Here is a 19,604-nt window from a genome sequence, read left to right as displayed (position 1 = left end):
TGTGTTAATTACTGCTGTTCAGCAAAGAGACTCAATTATACATATTGTGTGTAAATATATAAATATATACACATTCTTTTTCAAATGCTTTTCTATTACAATCTATCACAGGATACTGAATAGTTCCCAGAACAAAGCAAACTTTAATACAATACAAAAGCAACTAGGACATTCCAACATTACAAAATGTTCAATTCACAAGAAAACTTTACATGTACATGTATATCATAATACAGCTTCAAAATACATAAAGCAAAAATAAAATAGAACTACAGAGAAAAACAGACTAATCCAAAAGTACAGTAACATATTTTATAGCACATTTACCTCAGTAACTGATAGAATAAAACAGGCAAAAAAAAAAAAAAATTTGAACTTAATTAACTGATGACTCAACTGGCATGTATAAAACACTGTATCCAACAACCACAGAATAAGTGTTCTTTTCTAGTACATGTACAAACTTACATACTGGGCTACTGGCCTCCCTGGTGGCTCAGAGGTAAAGAATCCTCTGCCAATACAGGAGACATAGCTTCAATCCCTGGGTCAGAAAGATTCCCTGGAGAAGGAAATGGCCACTTACTCCAGTATTCTTGCCTGGGAAATCCTATGGACAGAGGAACCTGGCAGGCTACAATTCTTGGGGTCACAAAAAAAGAGTAGGACACAAAATGGCAACCCACTCCAGGACTCTTGCCTGGAAAATTCCATAGCCTGAGGAGACTGGTAGGTTACCATCCATGGGGTCGCAAAGAGCCGGACATGACTGAGCAATTTCACTTTCACTTTTCAGCAACTAAACAACAATAATACTGGGCCATAAAGCATGTCAACATATTTCAAGAAGTTTCAATCTTTTAAAGCATGCACTCCACACACAAAGTAAACAGAACCATTCAATTGTTGTTATTTAGTCACTAAGTCACTTCCAACTCTTTTGCGACCCCAAGGACTGCCACCCACCAGGGTTCTCTGCCCATGGGATCTTCCAAGCAAGAATACTGGAGTGGGCTGCCATACCCTTCTCCAGGGGAAGAAACAGACTGAATCCATATCTCCTGTTCGGCAGGCAGATTCTATACCACTGAGCCACATAGTAAGCCCTACCATGCAATTAAACAGCATCAAAAAGGTAAATCAGTAAAATACTAGTTCAACTGGAAAAGATTTCCCAGACAGGACACAAAAAAATTTAGCCATAAAAAAGCCACAATAAATTAAACTATCATTAACAGAGTAAAATGTTAAGCAACAGAGTGAAAATATCTACAATACCAAAAACCAACAGAGACCTTGAAACCCAGCTTTTATACAGAAAGCCTGCCGACCAGTAAAATACAACCCAACTGAAAACTAGCCAATAGACTGAAATAAGAACTTCACAAAAATGAAATCTAAATGGCCAATAAACAAAGGAAGGGGACTAATCCTAAAATAATAATCGGGTAACTTTAAAACCTCTGACATGGGACTTCCCTGGTGGTCCAGCGGTTAAGAATCTGTCTTCCAACGCAGGGGATTCGGGTTCAATCCCTGGTTGGGGAACTAAAATCCCACATGCCACAGGGCAACCAAGCCTGCACAATGCAAATACAGAAGCCTGTGCGCTGCAATCAGTGAACATGCACACTCTGTAAAGTCCATGATTCACAACAAGAGAAGTCCCACACACCACAATGAAGACCCAGTGCAGCACAATGTAAAAACTAAAAAAGTAAAAATACTGTAATAGAGTCAGGCACACAGCAGAGGGATTCAGCCACACACACACATGTATCCATTCTCCCCCAAACTTCCATCCCCATTAATCAACTATACCCCAATACAAAATGGCTGTAAAAAATAAGTAAAAAACAAAGTAAAACTAGTGACATACCCAGTGAATAGTCCAATATAAAAACTGTTACAGGGCTTCCCTGTTGACTTAGTGGTAAAGAATCCACCTACCAATGCAGAAGACATGGGTTCAATCCCTGGTCCAAAAAGATCTCACATGCTGTGGAGCAACTCAGCCTGTGTGCCACAAATACTGAGCCTGTGCTCTAGAGCCCAGGAACTGCCAACTACTGAAGCCTGCACACGCTAAGGCCCACGAGTCACAACTACTAAGCCTATATGGCTCCACTATTGAAGCCAACACAATGAGAAGCCCACACATCATAACTAGAGACAAGCCCCCACTGGCTGCAACTAGAGAAAAAAGCCTGCACAGCAACAAAGACTCAGCACAACCAAAAATAAACAATTACTTAAATAAAAATCTACTGAACAGCACAGGGAACTCCACTCAATACTCTGTAATGACCTATATGGACTGAAAAAACTAAAAAAAGAGTAGAGAGATATATATGTATATATGTATGTATAGCTCATTCACTTTGCTGTACACCTGAAACTAACACAACATTGTAAATCAACTATACTTCAATAAAAACCTTAAAAATAAAGTTTGTCTAAAAATTCTAGTTTTAGGCAGCTATGAGACACAGAAATCACAACACCGATGATCACCCAAGAATAAGAGAAAGTCATCCATGAGCATAATTAAGCAGACAGTTAAGACCTGGTATCCAAAACAGCCACAACCTCAAAAGCTTCTATCATAGTGTGGTAGTGAATGCTTTAGTTGAGCCCTTAGTAATATTTAAGGGCTAGAATCCTACTAACCATGAATTGTCAATGTTGGGAAGGATAGTTTGGCTCTCTGAACATACTAGGGGCTTCTCTGATATCCTAGATGCAAAGGGGTAAGATCTTAGTGGCACACAATTCAAAATGCACTTATACTCATCATTATTTTACTAAGCAGCTACATCATGCCTCGAACCACATCCCCACATCATCTCATTCAATATTCACAAAAATCTCAAGTCCTTACAGACTCAAAGAAATCACTTTCTCCTAAAGAATTACAGCATTGTTGAAAATTAACATCACTGATACTAGAATCCTCTAGCTTCATGAAACTCTTGGTTCTGAGGGGCACCTAAGGCAATTCAAAATAAGAATTATAGCACTTCATGTTGAAGATCGGAAAGCATTATGACAGAGATAGGGTACAAAGAGAAACTGTGTAATGTGACTACCTGTTATAATCCAATTCTTATAAAGATAAATTTTAAATTTCAAATAACTGATGTCAAACAATTTAGGTAATTAGAACTACTCCCAAACAGACTAACACTGGTTTACTCTGAGTAAATTATTCAAAGCTTGGAACAAACTTTACGAAAACAAAGGATAACAGTAACTCTCAGCTGCCTGCCACTCCACTGAAAACACAAATGAGTAAATCTTAATTTTAATTATACCAAATCAGATATGCTCTAGTTTCCCAAATAAGCTGTATTTTAGAAAAATTTAATCCAAATATGATGTTATATTTTTACAGAAGAGCCAAAAATCCTGCGTCTACTTCATACATCTTTAAACTTCTATTCTGTACTCTATAAAAGGTAGAGGAAATAGTTTACAGTGGCTTCAAATTTTCCAATTCGATCTCTAACATTTGAACTTATCTGTTTTATCTATTATACTTTTATTGAACACAAGAAAAAAAATCAGAAACCAAGTGGTAGTGACTTAGAGGAAAAAAATTAGCCTTTTTTTTGTTTTAGAATAATGCAATCCTGTATTTATTGACATGGAATGCTCAAAATTTTGCATTAAGTGAAAAATTCAACTTTAAATCAAGAGCATCAAGTTGGATTTTTTAATTTATTTTTTAATTGGAAGAAAATTGCCTTACTATGTTGTGTTTTCTGCAGTACAACAGCGAAAATCAGTCATAATTACACACTGGCTTCCCAGATGGCTCTAGTGGTAAAGAACCCACCTGCCAGTGTAGGAGACATAAGAGATGCAGATTCGAATCCTAAGTCAGGAAAATCCCCTGGAGGAGAGCACAGCAACCCACTCCAGTAGTCTTTTCCTTGGAGAATCCCATGGACAGAGGAGCCTGGCAGGCTATGGTCCACAGGGTTGCACAGAGTCAAATGCAACAGAAGCAACTTAGCACATGCGTGCATGCGTATCCCCTCCTTCATAAGCCTCCCCCCCACCCCACCCTACCGTTCTACATCATCACAGAGTGCCAGGCTGGGCTCCTTGTGTTAAACAGCAACTTCCCATTAGCTACCAGACTTCCCTGTAGCTCAGACGGTAAAGAATCTGTCTGCAATGCAGGAGAGCTAGCTTCAATCCCTGGGTCAGGAAGATCCCCTGAAGAAGGAAATGGCAACCCACTCCAGTGTTCCTGCCTGGAGAATCCCACGGACACAGCAGCCTGGGCGGCTATAGTCCATGGAGTCGCAAAAAGTCGGACAAGACTAACACACACACACACTTCCATTAGCTATCTATTTGACACATGATAGTGTATATATATCAATGCTACTTTCTCCATTCTTCCCACCCTCTCCTTCCTCTGCTATGCTCACAAGCCCCCCATTCTCTACATCTATGTCTCCCTCCTTTCCCTGCAAATAGGTTCCTCAGTACTATTTTCCTAAATTCCATATATATGCATTAATATACGATATTTTTCTTTGACAATTTCACTCTGTAAGGTGTTCATCCACCTCATTACCACTGACTCAAATTTGTTTCTTTTTATGACTGAGTAATATTCCATTGTAGGTATGTACCACAATTTTTATCCATTCATCTGTCTATGGACATCTAAGTTGTATCCATGTCCTGGCTATTGTAAATATTGTTGCAATGAACATTGGGGTACATGTGTCTTATACAACTGTGGTTTTCTCAGGGTGTATGCCCAGTAGCAGGATTGCTGGGTCATATGGGAGATCTATTCCAGGTTTTTAAAGGAATCTCCACATTGTTCTCCGTAATGGCTGTATCAGTTTACATTCCCATCAACAGTACATCCTCTCCAGCATTTACTGTTTGTAGATTTTATGATGATGGCCATTCTGATTGGTGCAAGGTGATGCCTCATAGTAGTTTTGATTTGCACTTCTCTAGTAATTAGCAATGTGGAGCATCTTTTCATGTGTTTATTGGCCATCTGTATGTCTTCTTTAAAGAAATGTCCATTTAGGTGTCCTGCCCATTTTTTGACTGGGCTGTTTTTCTGATATTGAGCTGTATGAGCTGCTTAAATATCTTTGGACACGAATCCTTTGATTAGCATTCTTAAAAATTCTCAAAGCAGCTTTAGACAGGAGGCAGCCCAGACAATCTTCTTCTGTAGAAACATAAAATTTATTACAACAAATTATATAAAATGCTTCCATATACCTAGGGAAGAATCCTAACCAAAAAGGATTTTCATAATTTCCTTTAGTTATTTCTGTACTACCTTGATAGATATGCTTATTTTTGTCCTTCAGCTCATGTGGCCACCACCAGTTCAAAACGAAAATACATACTGGAATAAGTTTCTAAGGATACATATTTCTTATAAATGTAAGTTTCCTACTCTGGTCTTGCTCTTGACAACCTACAGAAATTTCCAACAGGCTAGAAAGGTTGAAAAGTGAAAACTACTATACACACTCTCAAGAATCTCAAGAATCAAAATTTCAACATACTTCAAAGTAAGTTATTTAATGATCTGAAATCAACTCAGCCATCTACAAAACATTCAGTAGCCTTCTCATTTTCTCAACATCATCCGAAGTAAGGTGTTTCACATCAGTGGATTATCCAGCTGATGTTCACGCCTGTGTGAAAATCAAAACAGCTTTCCATTCTACCAAATACAATTTAACTTTCTGACAATACTGAGTTAGTTACTGGTACAGTATCAGCTGCTGTCCTACAATATAGAAATACCGTTCCAGACTCTCAAACTGTCTTATATTTGCTTTTTATCTTCCAGTACATTCTTATCTTTACAGATATTTTAAGTCACAGTTCCTTTGAGAGTCTCTACTTTTTAATCAGTTTTTTATTCAGTACTGCTTATATGTCTCAAAAAAAAAAAAAAAAAAACGTAAAAAATACATTAAAGGTTACTCAAACCTCAGGCATTATTCTCCAAATGCCTGAGGTTTGACTAACCTTAAAGTACCCTCATTAAAAAACAGTGCATAAATCTTACATTAAGATGTTGGTCAGGCATAAGATAAACTACAGAAACATAAGCAGCTATATGAGAAAGGGGCACCTTCTTATAAATCTGAACAGTTGAAAATGTTACAGTGCATTATCAATGGAAACTCTTAAAAACTGTATGTTTAAATACATACAGTTTACAAATAACTACAAATTAAATGTTTCACTTTCACATACTAGCAAACTAAGCTTTCTTCTACTACAAAAAATTAAGACTCAATTTCCTGGCAAACAAAAAGATCAAGAGGAAAGAAGCCAATTCAAGTGAAGTATATAAACTCTGAGTTAGGTACTTTTACATATTGTCTCATGAAATCCTTCAAATAATCTAGTAAAGGAAGGAAAGTCAGTCGTGTCCGACTCTTTGTGACCCGATGGACTGTAGCCTACCAGGCTCTTCCCTCCATGGGATTCTCCAGGCAAGAATTACTGGAGTGGGTTGCCATTTCCTTCTCCATAATCTAGTAAAGCAGGTATTTAATCACATGTTAAGAATGTGGCCAGTGAGGCTCAGAGGCGTAAAGCCGTATTCCAAGGTTAACGCTTTCTCCAAAATGCAGACCACAATATTCGTAATGACAACACCCTTTCCCCTTCTTCAAAAATATTAATATTATGCATTAGGCTGGTGCAAAAATAATTGTGGCTTTGCATCAAACTTTGCCATTTGATTCTGGAATACATTCTTAAATGTGGTTATGTTATACATCACTTAAATGTGCATTTCTTGCTTTGTTTTTTGCTAGTGACATTACCTGCTGTGTACTTTATTTTAGACTATGGAAATGCCGTTTTAGACAAAAAGCAAATCCGAGCAATTTTATGAGTTCAAAATGAATTGCAAAGCAGCAGAGACGACTCGAAAGAACAATGCATTTGGACCAGGAACTGCTAACGAATGTACAGTGCAGTGGTGGTTCAAGAAGATGAGAGCCTTGAAGATGAGGAGTGGAGTGGCCAGCCATCAGCTGGTCTCAGTTGACTACAACCAATTGAAAGCAATCATCAAAGCTGGTCCTCTTAACAACTACATGAGAAACTGTCAAAGAACTCAACTTCAACCATTCTATGGTCTTGGGCATTTGAAGCAAATTGGAAAGGTGAAAAATCTCAGTAAGTGGGTGCTTCATGAGCTGACTGTAAATCAAAAAAATCGTCGTTATGAAGAGTCATCATCTTTTATTGTATGCAGCAATGAAGAGGAATTTCTCAATCAGATTGTGACATGTGACAAAAAGTGGATTTTATACAATAACCAGCAATGACCAGCTCAGAGCTTGGACTGAGAAGAAGCTCCAAAGCACTTTCAAAGCCAAACTTGCATCAAAACAAGGTCATGCTCACTGTTTGATGGTCTGCTGCTGGTCTGATCCACTAGTTTTCTGAATCCCAGCGAAACCATTACATCTGAGAAGTATGTATGCTCAGCAAATTAATGAGATGCACTGAAAACTGCAATGCCTGCAACCAGCACTGATCAACAGAAAGGACCCAATTCTTCTCCACGACAATGCCTGACAGCCCACTGCACAATCAATGCTTCAAAAGTTGAACAAATTGGGCTATGAAGTTTTGCTTCACTAGCCATGTTTCTCTGACCTCTTGCTAACTGACTACCACTTCAAGTATCAACAATTTTTTGCGGGCAAAATGCTTCCACAACCAACAGGAGGCAGAAAATGCTTTTCAAAAGTTCATCAAATCCTAAAGCACAGATTTTTTACACTACAGGTAAAAACAAACTTACTTCTCGTTGGCAAAAATGTGTTGACTGTAATGTTTCCAATTTTGATTAATAAAGATATGTTTGAACCTAGTTATAATGATTTAAAATTAATGGTCCAAAACCACAATTGCATTTGCACCAATCTAATAAATACAAATAATCAATAAATAACAGTGGAATGAGTTGGCTCTTCATATGCCAACATAGAAAGACTGTGAGGATACAAATAAAGAGTAAGGTAAGAGTGTGGGGAATGATCCATCTGCTTAACAGGAGTAAGGAGAAAATTACATATGGGTAAATATATGAATATTTTTCTGAACAGAATTAGATAGATACACACTTAAGAGTGGATTTCCCTTTTTAAAAAAAGTTTTTGAGTTTTGCATTAGGGTATAGCCAATTAACAATTTTGTGACTGTTTCAGATGAACATCGAAGGGACTCAGCCATACACATTAACATGTTTTATTTCATACTTTTCTCATTTGAAATTTCCTAAACAGAATGCATGATGTATTTCATTTTCCTTGTAGTCTGTATTTTTAAAACTAATAAAGCCATACTCTTTATAAAAACTAGAGAGTGTCTTAAAGGCTATAAAAAAAAAAATCTAACAAAAGACCTCATACCAGTCTAGAAATCTACACATTAGCTGCTTAATCAATAAATCAAGCAGTCTATGTAGTTATATCTACTGGAGATCAAACTCACTCAGAACAGCATAAATTTACCTAGAACAAACCAGAGTTCCTATCTTCTGGTGATGAAAAGTATTTGCAAAATAGATGCACATATATATATTGTTTATACCTATAATAAATGGAATCTGATATGCTAACTCTACTGAGTTTTGCATCAAGTAGATTTGGAGATAGCAACATTAGTCTTTTAAAAAACCTCCCAATTCTAATTTTAATGGGATTTTCTTTTTTTGACAGTGGAAGTTGCTCAGATAGAGAAACAACTAAAATAATGCCATTGGGACTTCCTCGGTGATACAATGGCAAAGAATCCACTTGCCAATGCAGGGAATGTGTTCGAGTCCTGATCCGGGAAGATTCCACATGCTGTGAAGCATCTAAGCCCGTGTGTCACAACTAGAGCCCAAATGCTGCAACTACTGAAGCCCGTAAGCCTCAAACCCGTGCTCCACAAGAAAAGCCGCCACAATGAGAAGCCCTGCACACCACAGCTGGAGAGAAGCCCCCGCTCTCTGCAACTAGAGAAAGCCCAAGTGCACCACTGAAGACCAAGCACAGCCGAAAAATAAGATAAATATTTTTTAAAATAAATAATGCTATTGGACACTTGATTAAAGTAAGACTAAACGTCACATTTTTCTAAGCAAATCACACTGTTAAAATATTCCCAACTAAGCACAAAACACTGCAAAAAAAACACTTTAACACACTATTTGCTCATTCACTCTATAAATATTTGCATTACTCAATGTGTGCCAAGTACAATACTAGGCAGGTACCATGGGATTAAGAGGTAAGCAAAACAGCCCCTATCTTTGTAAATTCTTACAGTATGGGAAGGGAAGGATAAAGTCCATTTAATCACAAAATGGTATCAGAGATTATAGTCACTGATCTAATTTAGAGTGGCAAGTCCAAGCAAACTTCAATGAACTAATATTTAAATAAACCTAAAGGCTGAAAAGCCAACCAGAGAAAAGTCAAGGCGCCTTGAAGGTGTGGACTCCAGAGTCAGTCACTGGATTTCAATCTAGGCTCACTATATACCAAGTGTATACATTTAACCACTTCTCTAACCTGAGTCTTCGTTTCTTCATTTTTAAATAACAGGTAACAATAGTACTTTCATCATAAAGTTGTGAAACTTTAAAAAGTATTAATGCAATATGCCTTAGTATAATAAGCCTGTAGTAAGTATTATGTTACTGTCATTAGCAGCATTGGCAAAAGCTCAAAAGGACAAAGAGCTAGTGATAGTTGGAGGAAAAGACTTAAAAACAGCTGAAACGCAGTGAATGCCCGGGGACAGGTGAGCAGGAAACAAAGCATGAAGACCTTATTAGCTATGCTATCTAATTCTGAAGTCTCTAACTAAAAGTGGCTACTGAACACTTGACAGGTGGCTAGTTTTAAGATATGCTGTGCGTGTAAAATACACACCAGATCTTGAACACCTAGTATGAAAAAGAAAAGTATCTTAATTTTTAAACTATCAGTTACATGTTGAAATGATACTTAAGATACACTAGGTTAAAAAATATATATTACAATTACAAACCCAGAGACAGAAACAACCCAAGTGACACTGACAGCTGAATGGATAGACAAAATGGGATATATACACATCATAGTACACACATACAATGGAGTATCTTTCAGCCTTAAAGAAGGAAATTCTGTCACATGCTGAAACATGGATGAAACTTAAGGACACTATGCTAAGTGAAATAAGGTAGTCACAAAAGGACCAATATTATGATTCCACTCTTATGAGAAACCTAAGTAGTCAAATTCATAGAGACAAAAGGCAGAATGGTACTTGCCAGAGGCTGGCAGGATGGGATAATGGGGAACTATTGTTTATAGGTACAGGGTTTCGGTTTAAGATGAAAAGAATTCTAGAGATGGATGGTGGTGATGGTTGCACAGCAATATGAATGTATTTAAGGTCACTGAACTAATTGTACACTCAAAAATGGTTAGGATGGTAAATTTTATGTTCTAAGTATTCTAATAAAAATTAATTTTTTAAGTGGCTATGAGAAAAATTATATATGCAGCTTGCATTATATCTCTACCAGTCACACTGCTAAACTTATGTCATGGCAAAATTTTCAAATAAGAAAGGTTTTGAGGAACCATGTGACAAAATCTGGATCTAGTGAGACCTAATGGCCTATAGCAGGAGTCAGCAAATTTCCGGTAAAGGGATAGACAGTAAATATTTTCAGCTCTATGGGCTGTTCTGAAAGTACAGATAATATAGAGGTGAATGGGCATGGTGAATTTGGCTCACTCTAGTTGGCTGACACCTGCCTTAAGACATTCACTGTAAGCAACAGCTCCTACCAGCTCAGTCTTAATTTTCAGGAATCGTATAAACCAGTTCTATAGTCAGAGCCTAAAATCTTCCATAGGGAGAGGTATTTACTACCATGGAAATCAGCAAACACTACAAATTAGTGCTGTTTTCCCCCAAAGAACTAGCTGATAAACATCTACTAGCACACCACTTAGCTTAGGTAAAGAATTAACTTCTCGTCTATGCATTTAAAAGCATACTGGCTGGAAAAACAGTCATTCAAAATTTTCTTCTTTTTGTCGGCAAACAGTCCAACACAACTGAGTGACTGAACTGAACTGATTCAAGTCTTTCTGGGTTCTGTGGTTGAGATGAAGCGTCTCAGTTAAGAAAGGTTGTTCTAAAAAAAAAGAAAAGCTCTTCTAGAAAAATTGTTTCAGTAACTAGAAGCAAGAATGAACATCCTGTGGCAGTCAAGAGTGTTGAGCTGAAGGGAGAGCAGTTTCAAATGAAGCCATGAGAGGAGGGCAGAAAACAATGAGACTATGTATAGCCAGCTGTCCAAATTCATGAACTCAGAGGGAGACTTTGGGCCTTGAGCATTTGCAGATTTTGGTATCCACAGTGGGTCCTGGAACCAATCCCTGGTGACACCGATGGACAACTGTACTGCACTCAGTAAACACTAAGTAACTGGTGGTGGTGGTGGCGGTTCAGTCACTAAGTCATGTCTGACTCTTGCAACCCCGTGGACTGTAGCCCGCCAAGGTCCTCTGTTCATGGGATTTTCCAGGCAAGAATACTAGAGTGGGTTGCCATTTCCCTTCCAGCATATCTTCCCGACTCAGGGATCAAACTCATGTCTCCCACTTTCTGGCAGATTCTTTACAGCTGAGCCACCAGGGAAGCACATCTTCCCAAACCAGGGACTGAACCCAGGTCTCCCTCATTGCAGGTGGATTCTTTACCAGACTGAGCCACCAGGGAAGCCCAAGAACACTGGAGTGGGCAGCATGTCCTTTCTCCAAGGGATCTTCCCAACCCCGGAATCGAACCAGGGTTTCCAGCCTCACAGGCAGATTCCTTACCAGTTGAGATACCAGGGAAGTCCTAAGTAATTGGTACTGATTATTAATTACCCATTATCATGCATATGGCCTAGATTCAGTTATAAACAAATATTTACTTAGCCCATACAATGTGCTAGGCTTTGGTAACACTACTGGGAACAACCACAGATCTTCTCTAGCACACACACACACACACACACACACACACACACACACACACAAATTAATCAAATAATCACATGAATACAGGCTTTAAGTTGTAATAAACTATGACCCAAACCAGGATACTGTGAGAAAGTACAATGGGGAATCTCAACCTACTCTGGAAAATTAAGGATACTTCTTTGAGAAAGTAACCTTTGCACTGAGTGGGAATAGCCAGAGTGAGAGGCATTCTGGGTATGAGAAAGTAACCTTTGCACTGAGTGGGAACAGCCAAAGAGTGAGAGGCATTCTGGGTAGCAAGAACAAACTGCACAAAACTCCTCAGGCAGGGGGAAAAAAAAAGTGATTAACAGACCAAGGAACTAAAAAGTCAATAAGGCAAAAGCCAAGTGACCAAGGAGGAAAGATGGCATCGGACTGGAGAGGCAGGAAAGAACCTTATCACACAAGGCCTCATGGCCCCATTAAGTCAAGTCCAAGATCAATGGGGAGCTGTTAGTTTATGTAGAGAGTAACATGATCTGATTAATATTTTTCAGAGACTGCTCTAGGACTTAATGGGGGTGCAGGGAGGGAACTGACCAGTAGGCTACCATAGTTTCTACGTGAGAAATAATGGCAACTTAGTGAAGTCAATCCTCAATCTTGAAACTATCTATGTAATCTATTAAATACTCCATTGCAGCAATTTTTGGCCTCAGGACACCACTATTACAAATTTGAAACCCCACAGAGCTTTTGAAACTCCATGGAGCTTTTAAGTAGGTTAAAGCTACTGATATACTATAAATTAAAACTAAAAAATCTTTAAAAATATAAATTCACAATGATAAACTCATTACATTAATAGAAGAATTTTCTTTTTTTTTTTAACCAAAAGTAACTATTTTCCTAGTGTGAAGAATAACTGTTTTAAATTTTTGTAAATAACTTCAATCTCATATTGGAAGACAATTGAATTTTTACATCTGTCTTGGTATCCCACATCTTACAGATTCTGAAAAAATATGTTGTTTGTTTCTGAGAAAATTAGAGTGAAAAAAACATCTTGGAAAATTATGAAAGCAGTGTTGAGCTTATGATCCTCCTAGAAGGGCTATGGGGACCCCCAGACCATATTAAGAACTGCTGCTTGCGTAATAGAAAGTCAAGTAATCACAACAAAACGCTTCATAGCAGGAAAGCTAAAAGACAGACAGTAACAAGTATTACACACAATGGAAAGTAACTGGAATCCTCTTGTATTATTGGCAGGAAAAAAAACTGGTACAACCACTTCGAAAAATAGTTTGGCAGTCCCAAGAGCAGGTCAATAGACAGCTATCATGTGACCCAATAATTCAACTCAAAAGGCATATGCTCAAGAATATGTCCACAAAAAACTTGTGTTAAGTATTCACCTTGGCCTTACAATAGTCAAAAAGTAGAGACACTCTAAATGTCCATCAATTGAGGAATGAATCAACTGGAGAAATAAAATGTGGGGTACGCTGGAATATTATTCAGCAGTAAAATACATGCTACAACACAGATGAACCTTGGAAACATTGTGCTTCTTAAGAAACCAGGCACAAGTTTTCAAAATCTGGTGTCTATTTTACCCCTTCAGCACATTTCAAATCAGTCCAACCACATTTTAAGGGCTCAACAGTCAGACACAGCTTGAGGCACACCTATGGACCGAAGTTCTAGATCTACACTATAAAGTCTTTGTTTTAAATGAAGTTTGTGATAATGACCCTGAGTCAGTGTAATTTCCCCTATCAAGGAAAAGTTCAATTCTATTCAGTACAGTATGTACATTATATGTAAGTATGTTAATAACATGTACATTATATTAATATTTTTCTAAAAGATTCAAGTGATGCAGATAGTTCCCAAAACTAGAATACACTGCCTGATTACTTCAGATGACTGTATTTCAAAATCTTAAGACTATAGTCTAGAGAACTATAAAAATCCCAAAGCAACCTAGTTAGTAGCTAGTATATAGAAGTTCCGTCTTTTCTCTGCACTAATTTTAACTACAACATTCTCCTGGACTTCGTCTTGCTTACTGACACTTAGAAATCCTCAAACTGTTTCCAATAGCAAATAATGAATAAGAGAAAACATAATCTCATACACAGGGATTTTGCCATTACACATTTAAAAAAATCTATTTACTTATATCATGAAAACCCTTACTAATGAAACCACCTTGGAAAGACACAGTAAAAGTTTATATTCCAACCACCTTTATGTAGAAATGTAAACATTACCCCATTGAGCACTCAACGAAAAAATAAATTTCACATTAATTTCAGAAAGTATAAGCTTTATCATCAACCTTGAATGAGTTAAAATTGAATACAAACTGTATTAAAGTATCCTGTTTCTCCCTGTTACAAACAGAAATAGAGGGAAAAATAAGAAACTTAATAACCACCTTACAACTTGTTTATACCTTATCCAAGAAATTTAATATAATTTCATCCAATCAATTAGAACACACTCATATACATACTCCAGAATACTAGAGTGGGTAGCCTTTCCCTTCTCCAGCGGATCTTCCAGACCCAGGAATTGAACCAGGGTCTCCTGCAATGCAGGCGGGTTCTTTACCAACTGAACTATCACAGAAGCCCTGATACTATTTCGGCACAGTGTAGTAAAAGAATTTACATTACACAGAAAACAGATTTTTAAATTGTAGAAAATGGGATGTGTCTAATAGAAAGCCTAAGCCTTCAATATTATTTTCTGTAGGTCTTCTGCTTATCCTTTTTATCTCTAAGATTACATAAGAACTTTCAGGACCAAATACTTCCCAATTTTTTACAAAACATTTTCAGTGAAATCTCAACGTCATTAAGCTTGTTTTATTGACGAATTTTAATCTGTAGTAAACAGTTTAAATCTGTGAAACCCTCAGAGAAAAACTTAAAATTATAGATGACAGAACTTCTCTTGTGCTTTAAGTAGAATTTTTCAAACCATGTGAAAACTACTTTTCTTATTCTTGTACATTTTTGCAAATGTACTTCCCCCTAACAGAGCCCACAGGTAGTTCTATTTGTCTTCAGGTTCTTGACGCAATGAATGATAAGCTTAAATTTTTATCACATTTTCTACTTTAAAAGAAAGTATTTTTCAAAATAAAAATTCAACTACCATGAGAAAACACTGCTGCAGAAAGACTTTATCTGTTTAAGTTTTACTTTGGTTACAGAGGAGTAAAACTAAAACTTCCACAGAATTTGAAATTCTAATTTCACCATCAAAAAAGTTAAAAAATCCTCACAGATAATAGTATAATAAACTGATCTAAATGAATTTTTCTATTTACAAAATATTGACTTTCTTTCTAATCTTTTACAGTAAAATGCTTAAGCATGGCTGCTTTAAGCAGCCAGAATAATGGAGACCTGAACCTGAAATCCTAGAAAGAACTATGGTCTTCAAAAGTTAACATGGCTACACACTCATTAGAATAACAAAATAAAAAAGAATGATATTATCAAATGTTTGTAGGAATGTGGAGCAACAGGAATTCCCATGCACTGTCAGTGGGACTGTAAAGTACAAGCACTTTAAAAAAATACAACAGTTCCTTATGAAAACTAAACATTCAGCTTCCCTGTTACACACACTCATTTCACTTCTAAGCATTAACAAGACAGATAAAAGCATTCATCCAACAAAAAGAGTTGTACAGAAGTGTTCAGAGCAACTCACTGGAAAGAGTCCAGGTGACTTTCAATATGAAAATGGATAAATTATGGTGGTATATTCACACAATGGAAGACAAAAAGCAATAAAAAGAAAGAACTACTGTGATATATAATCAGTTCAGTTCAGTTGCTCAGTCGTGTCCGACTCTTTGTGACCCCATGAACCGCAGCACGTCAGGCCTCCCTGTCCATCACCATCTCCCGGAGTTCACTCAAACTCACATCCATCAAGTCGGTGATGCCATCCAGCCATCTCATCCTCTGTCATCCCCTTCTCCTCCTGCCCCCAATCCTTCCCAGTATCAGAGTCTTTTCCAATGACTCAACTCTTCGCATGAAGTGGCCAAAGTACTGGAGTTTCAGCTTCAGCATCAGTCCTTCCAATGAACACCCAGGGCTAATCTTCAGAATGGACTGGTTGGATCTCCTTGCAGTCCAAGGGACTCTCAAGAGTCTTCTCCAACACCACAGTTCAAAAGCATCAATTCTTCGGCGCTCAGCTTTCTTCACAGTCCAACTCTCACATCCATACATGACCACTGGAAAAACCACAGCCTTGACTAGATGGACCTTTGTTGGCAAAGTAATGTCTCTGCTTTTCAATATGCTATCTGGGTTGATCATAACTTTTCTTCCAAGGAGTAACATATTAGTCTCAAAACCCTAAGCTGAATGAAAAAGCCTTACCCAACAGAGTGTATCCTGTATACCATTTATGTGAAACTCTATATTTAACTTATATGCAGAGTACATCATGAGAAACCCTGGGCTGGAAGAAGCACAAGCTGGAATCAAGACTGCCAGGACAAGTATCAATAAGCTCAGATATGCAGATGACACCACCCTTATGGCAGAAAGTGAAGAGGAACTAAAAAGCCTCTTGATGAAAGTGAAAGAGGAGAGTGAAAAGGTTGGCTTAAAGTTCAACATTCAGAAAACTAAGATCATGGCATCTAGTCCCATCACTTCATGGGAAATAGATGGAGAAACAGTGGAAACAGTGTCAGATTTTATTTTTTGGGGGCTCCAAAATCACTGCAGATGGTGACTGCAGCCATGAAATTAAAAGACGCTTACTCCTTGGAAGGACTCAACTGAACTGAACTACAATAAGCAAAACTAGTCCATACAGAAAAACAGTGGTTCAATCGGGAGAGTGACTGAACTCACTAGGAAAGGGCAAGAGGGAACTTTCCAGTTAATTATAAAGCTCTACAATTCCAGAAGACTTCAGATTACACAGGTGTATTTGTGTAAACTCGTGGAATGGCAACTGGCTGCATTTCACTGCAAGTCAAATTTACCTTCAAAAATTTTAAGTTGAAAACCTGAACTCAAGGGTTCAGTTCAGTGGCTGAGTTGTATCCGACTCTTTGCGATCCCATGGACTGCAGCACGCCAGGCTTCCCTGTCCATCACCAACTCCCAGACCTTATTCAAACACGTCCATTGAGTCGGTGATGCCATGCAATCATCTCATCCTCTGTCGTCCCCTTCTCCTCCCGTCCTCAATCTTTCCCAGCATGAGGGTCTTTTCAAATGAGTCAGTTCTTCGCATCAGGTGGCCAAAGTATTGGAGTTTCAGCTTCAGCCTCAGTCCTTCCAATGAATATTGAGGACTGATTTCCTTTAGGATAGACTGGTTGGATCTCCTTGCTGTCCGAGGGACTCTCAAGAGTCTTCTCCAACACTACAGTTCAAAAGCTTAACATGTACTAATACTTGTAACTTGCTTTGAATTGCATCCAAAAAATAAAATTGACCAATAAATGATTGTGTGATAAAGCATAAAGCAAGATGCTAACTGTAGGTGATGGACACGTGAGAGTTCACTGCACAATTATTCCAACTTTCCTGTACGCTGGAAAATACTTTAAAAATTAAGGGAAAATTTTATAGGAAAATTGAGAGACCAAAAAAATAGGGATTCAAAAGGTGGTCAAAGTTTCTCACGATGCTACACATTCTTACTACTTGACAGAATACACCACCTTTCATAATCATTTAAACAAATACCGCAATTATTTATTGTTCCTTAAGGGAAACTTACAGGTACGTTTCATTTTTGCTTCCTCATAAACTGTTCACACTGTCTTGATATCTGCTAACCAACTGTCTGAGATCAATTCAGTAATTACGGAAATATTCTGAGACGTATATTTAACAAAAACTAAAAGCATTTAAGTTCCTCAAGATCATTAATTAACTGCAATAACTGTATTCCTGAACAGATTTTAAGCGGTAAATTACTTTTAAATTTCCTCCATTAACTCCAGGTTCGTGCTCTTTCATCTGACTGCAATTGCTAACATGTGAATAACGTTGCTATTCCTCTAAAATCAAACAAAAACCTCCCCAACGACTGGCATCTAAAGAATGACAAATACACTTAAAAAAAAAAAAAAACACAGAACCAGCAAGTCGTCAATGAAAGTCATCCACCTTTCTCCTTAAGCCTAGTTCTATGAAGATTCGGCTGAAAGCAATTTCTACGTCATAGCTCATTTTTTCCTTTAAAGACTGGAAGGTGGGAAAGATTTCATCGGTCAAAACGCAGAACTAAATGCACACGTGCTCTTCACCCCAAAAATCTACTTTAACCCCCAGGCAGGTAAAACAATGAGCACCCCCTCTTTTTTTTTTCCTCCAAGAGACAAAACCGCAGACCGGGCTGAGCCAAACCCTCGCCCAGCCTCCACCCCGCCCAAGCCAGGCGGCGGGTCTCTTTCCTTTGTGCGGAGTCAGAGGGAGGCGGCTGGAGGCGGGGAACTAGGGGAGGAGGCTGGGGTCGGCGGACGCCGGAGCAAGAGGAAGGCGCAGAGGAGAGCGGCATCGGCGCGTCCCATAAACAGGCCAAGAGGCCCCGCCACAAACCTCTGCGGTGTCCCCAGCAGCAAACCCACAAACCTGGGTGTGATCTAATTTGGGATCAGACCCAGGAGAAAGGCCGAGGGCACCTCCGGAGACGACCCCTTCCTCCCAAGCCCTTGCAAAACCGTCTCCTCCTGCCGCTGGCGGAGGTCCTGCCGCCATCCCCGCCCCGCCCCGCGCCTAGCGCGGCCCTCACCTGCTGGACGGAGCTGTTCTCGGGCACTGCGAACTCCTCCTTCTCCTTCGGGGTCTTCACGGTGACTTTCATGATCTTGGGTTCCGTGGAGGCGGTGGCGGCAGGGGCGCCGGCACCTTCGGCCGCGGCGGCGTTGTCCTGGGAACTCGGAGGGCCGCCGCTTTCACTATTCTCGGCCATGGCGGCGGCGGTGACTCAGGCGCAAAGGAGGGAGCGGGTGAGCGAGCGGGAGCCAGGCAACGCCAGAGCCGGCCTGGCCTGGCCGGGCAGCGGAGAATGTGGGGCGCGCTACCTCAGTGACAACTGGCTCAGGGCCGCCCTGGTGGGCGAGGAGCCGCGGAGCTTGGCGTGGGCTCCGGCGCAGGCCCTGGTCGGGCGCTCAGCAGCCGCTGTGTGTTCAGACGGCGATGAGTCGCAGCGACATCCGCAGCAGCCACCGCCACCGCCGCTTCCTCCTCCCCGCCCCTCCCCCTACGCCGCTCTGCCCGCGCCGCGCGGGGCACGCCGGGTAAGGCGGCTGGCGACGTCGCCGAGTCATGCCTAGCCGGCGCGATTTGGTTCTCTGAGTGCTTTTCTTTCCGTCTCCCGCTCCACCGCTCAAAGCGTAGGCGCGTCCAGAATGAAGGACTGAAAACAAAGTGGGGTGGAAGAGGTCAGTTCATTCCTTCTTACCCCTTTCAGCAAAAAATAAATTTGGGGGTTCTGGGCGCACGAGGATGACGTCACGGCTAGCGAAATTACTGGAAAGGGAGCTAGACCACCGGGCACTGCGGC

At 39.4% G+C, this 19,604-nt stretch overlaps 1 protein-coding gene across 2 annotated transcripts in view; it reads right to left on the bottom strand.

Annotated features, from left to right (window-relative positions):
• Positions 1 to 19,303, bottom strand: part of UBQLN1 (ubiquilin 1) — a 57,164-nt gene extending 37,861 nt beyond the window's left edge. The window contains exon 1 of one of the 2 annotated variants that reach the window (XM_005903057.2): positions 18,831 to 19,303. In XM_005903057.2, coding sequence (XP_005903119.2) covers positions 18,831 to 19,010 — 180 coding nt within the window. In that variant the 5' untranslated portion in view covers positions 19,011 to 19,303. The remainder of the gene's footprint in view (positions 1 to 18,830) is intronic. The other variant, XM_005903056.2, reaches the window with a different exon arrangement.
• Positions 19,304 to 19,604: the final 301 nt, after the last annotated feature.

This window comes from Bos mutus, chromosome 8, assembly GCF_027580195.1.
Source record: "Bos mutus isolate GX-2022 chromosome 8, NWIPB_WYAK_1.1, whole genome shotgun sequence".
NCBI lineage: Eukaryota > Metazoa > Chordata > Mammalia > Artiodactyla > Bovidae > Bos > Bos mutus.
The sequence above is the reverse complement of the archived record's forward strand: the minus strand, read 5'-3'. Positions and strand labels throughout refer to the sequence as shown.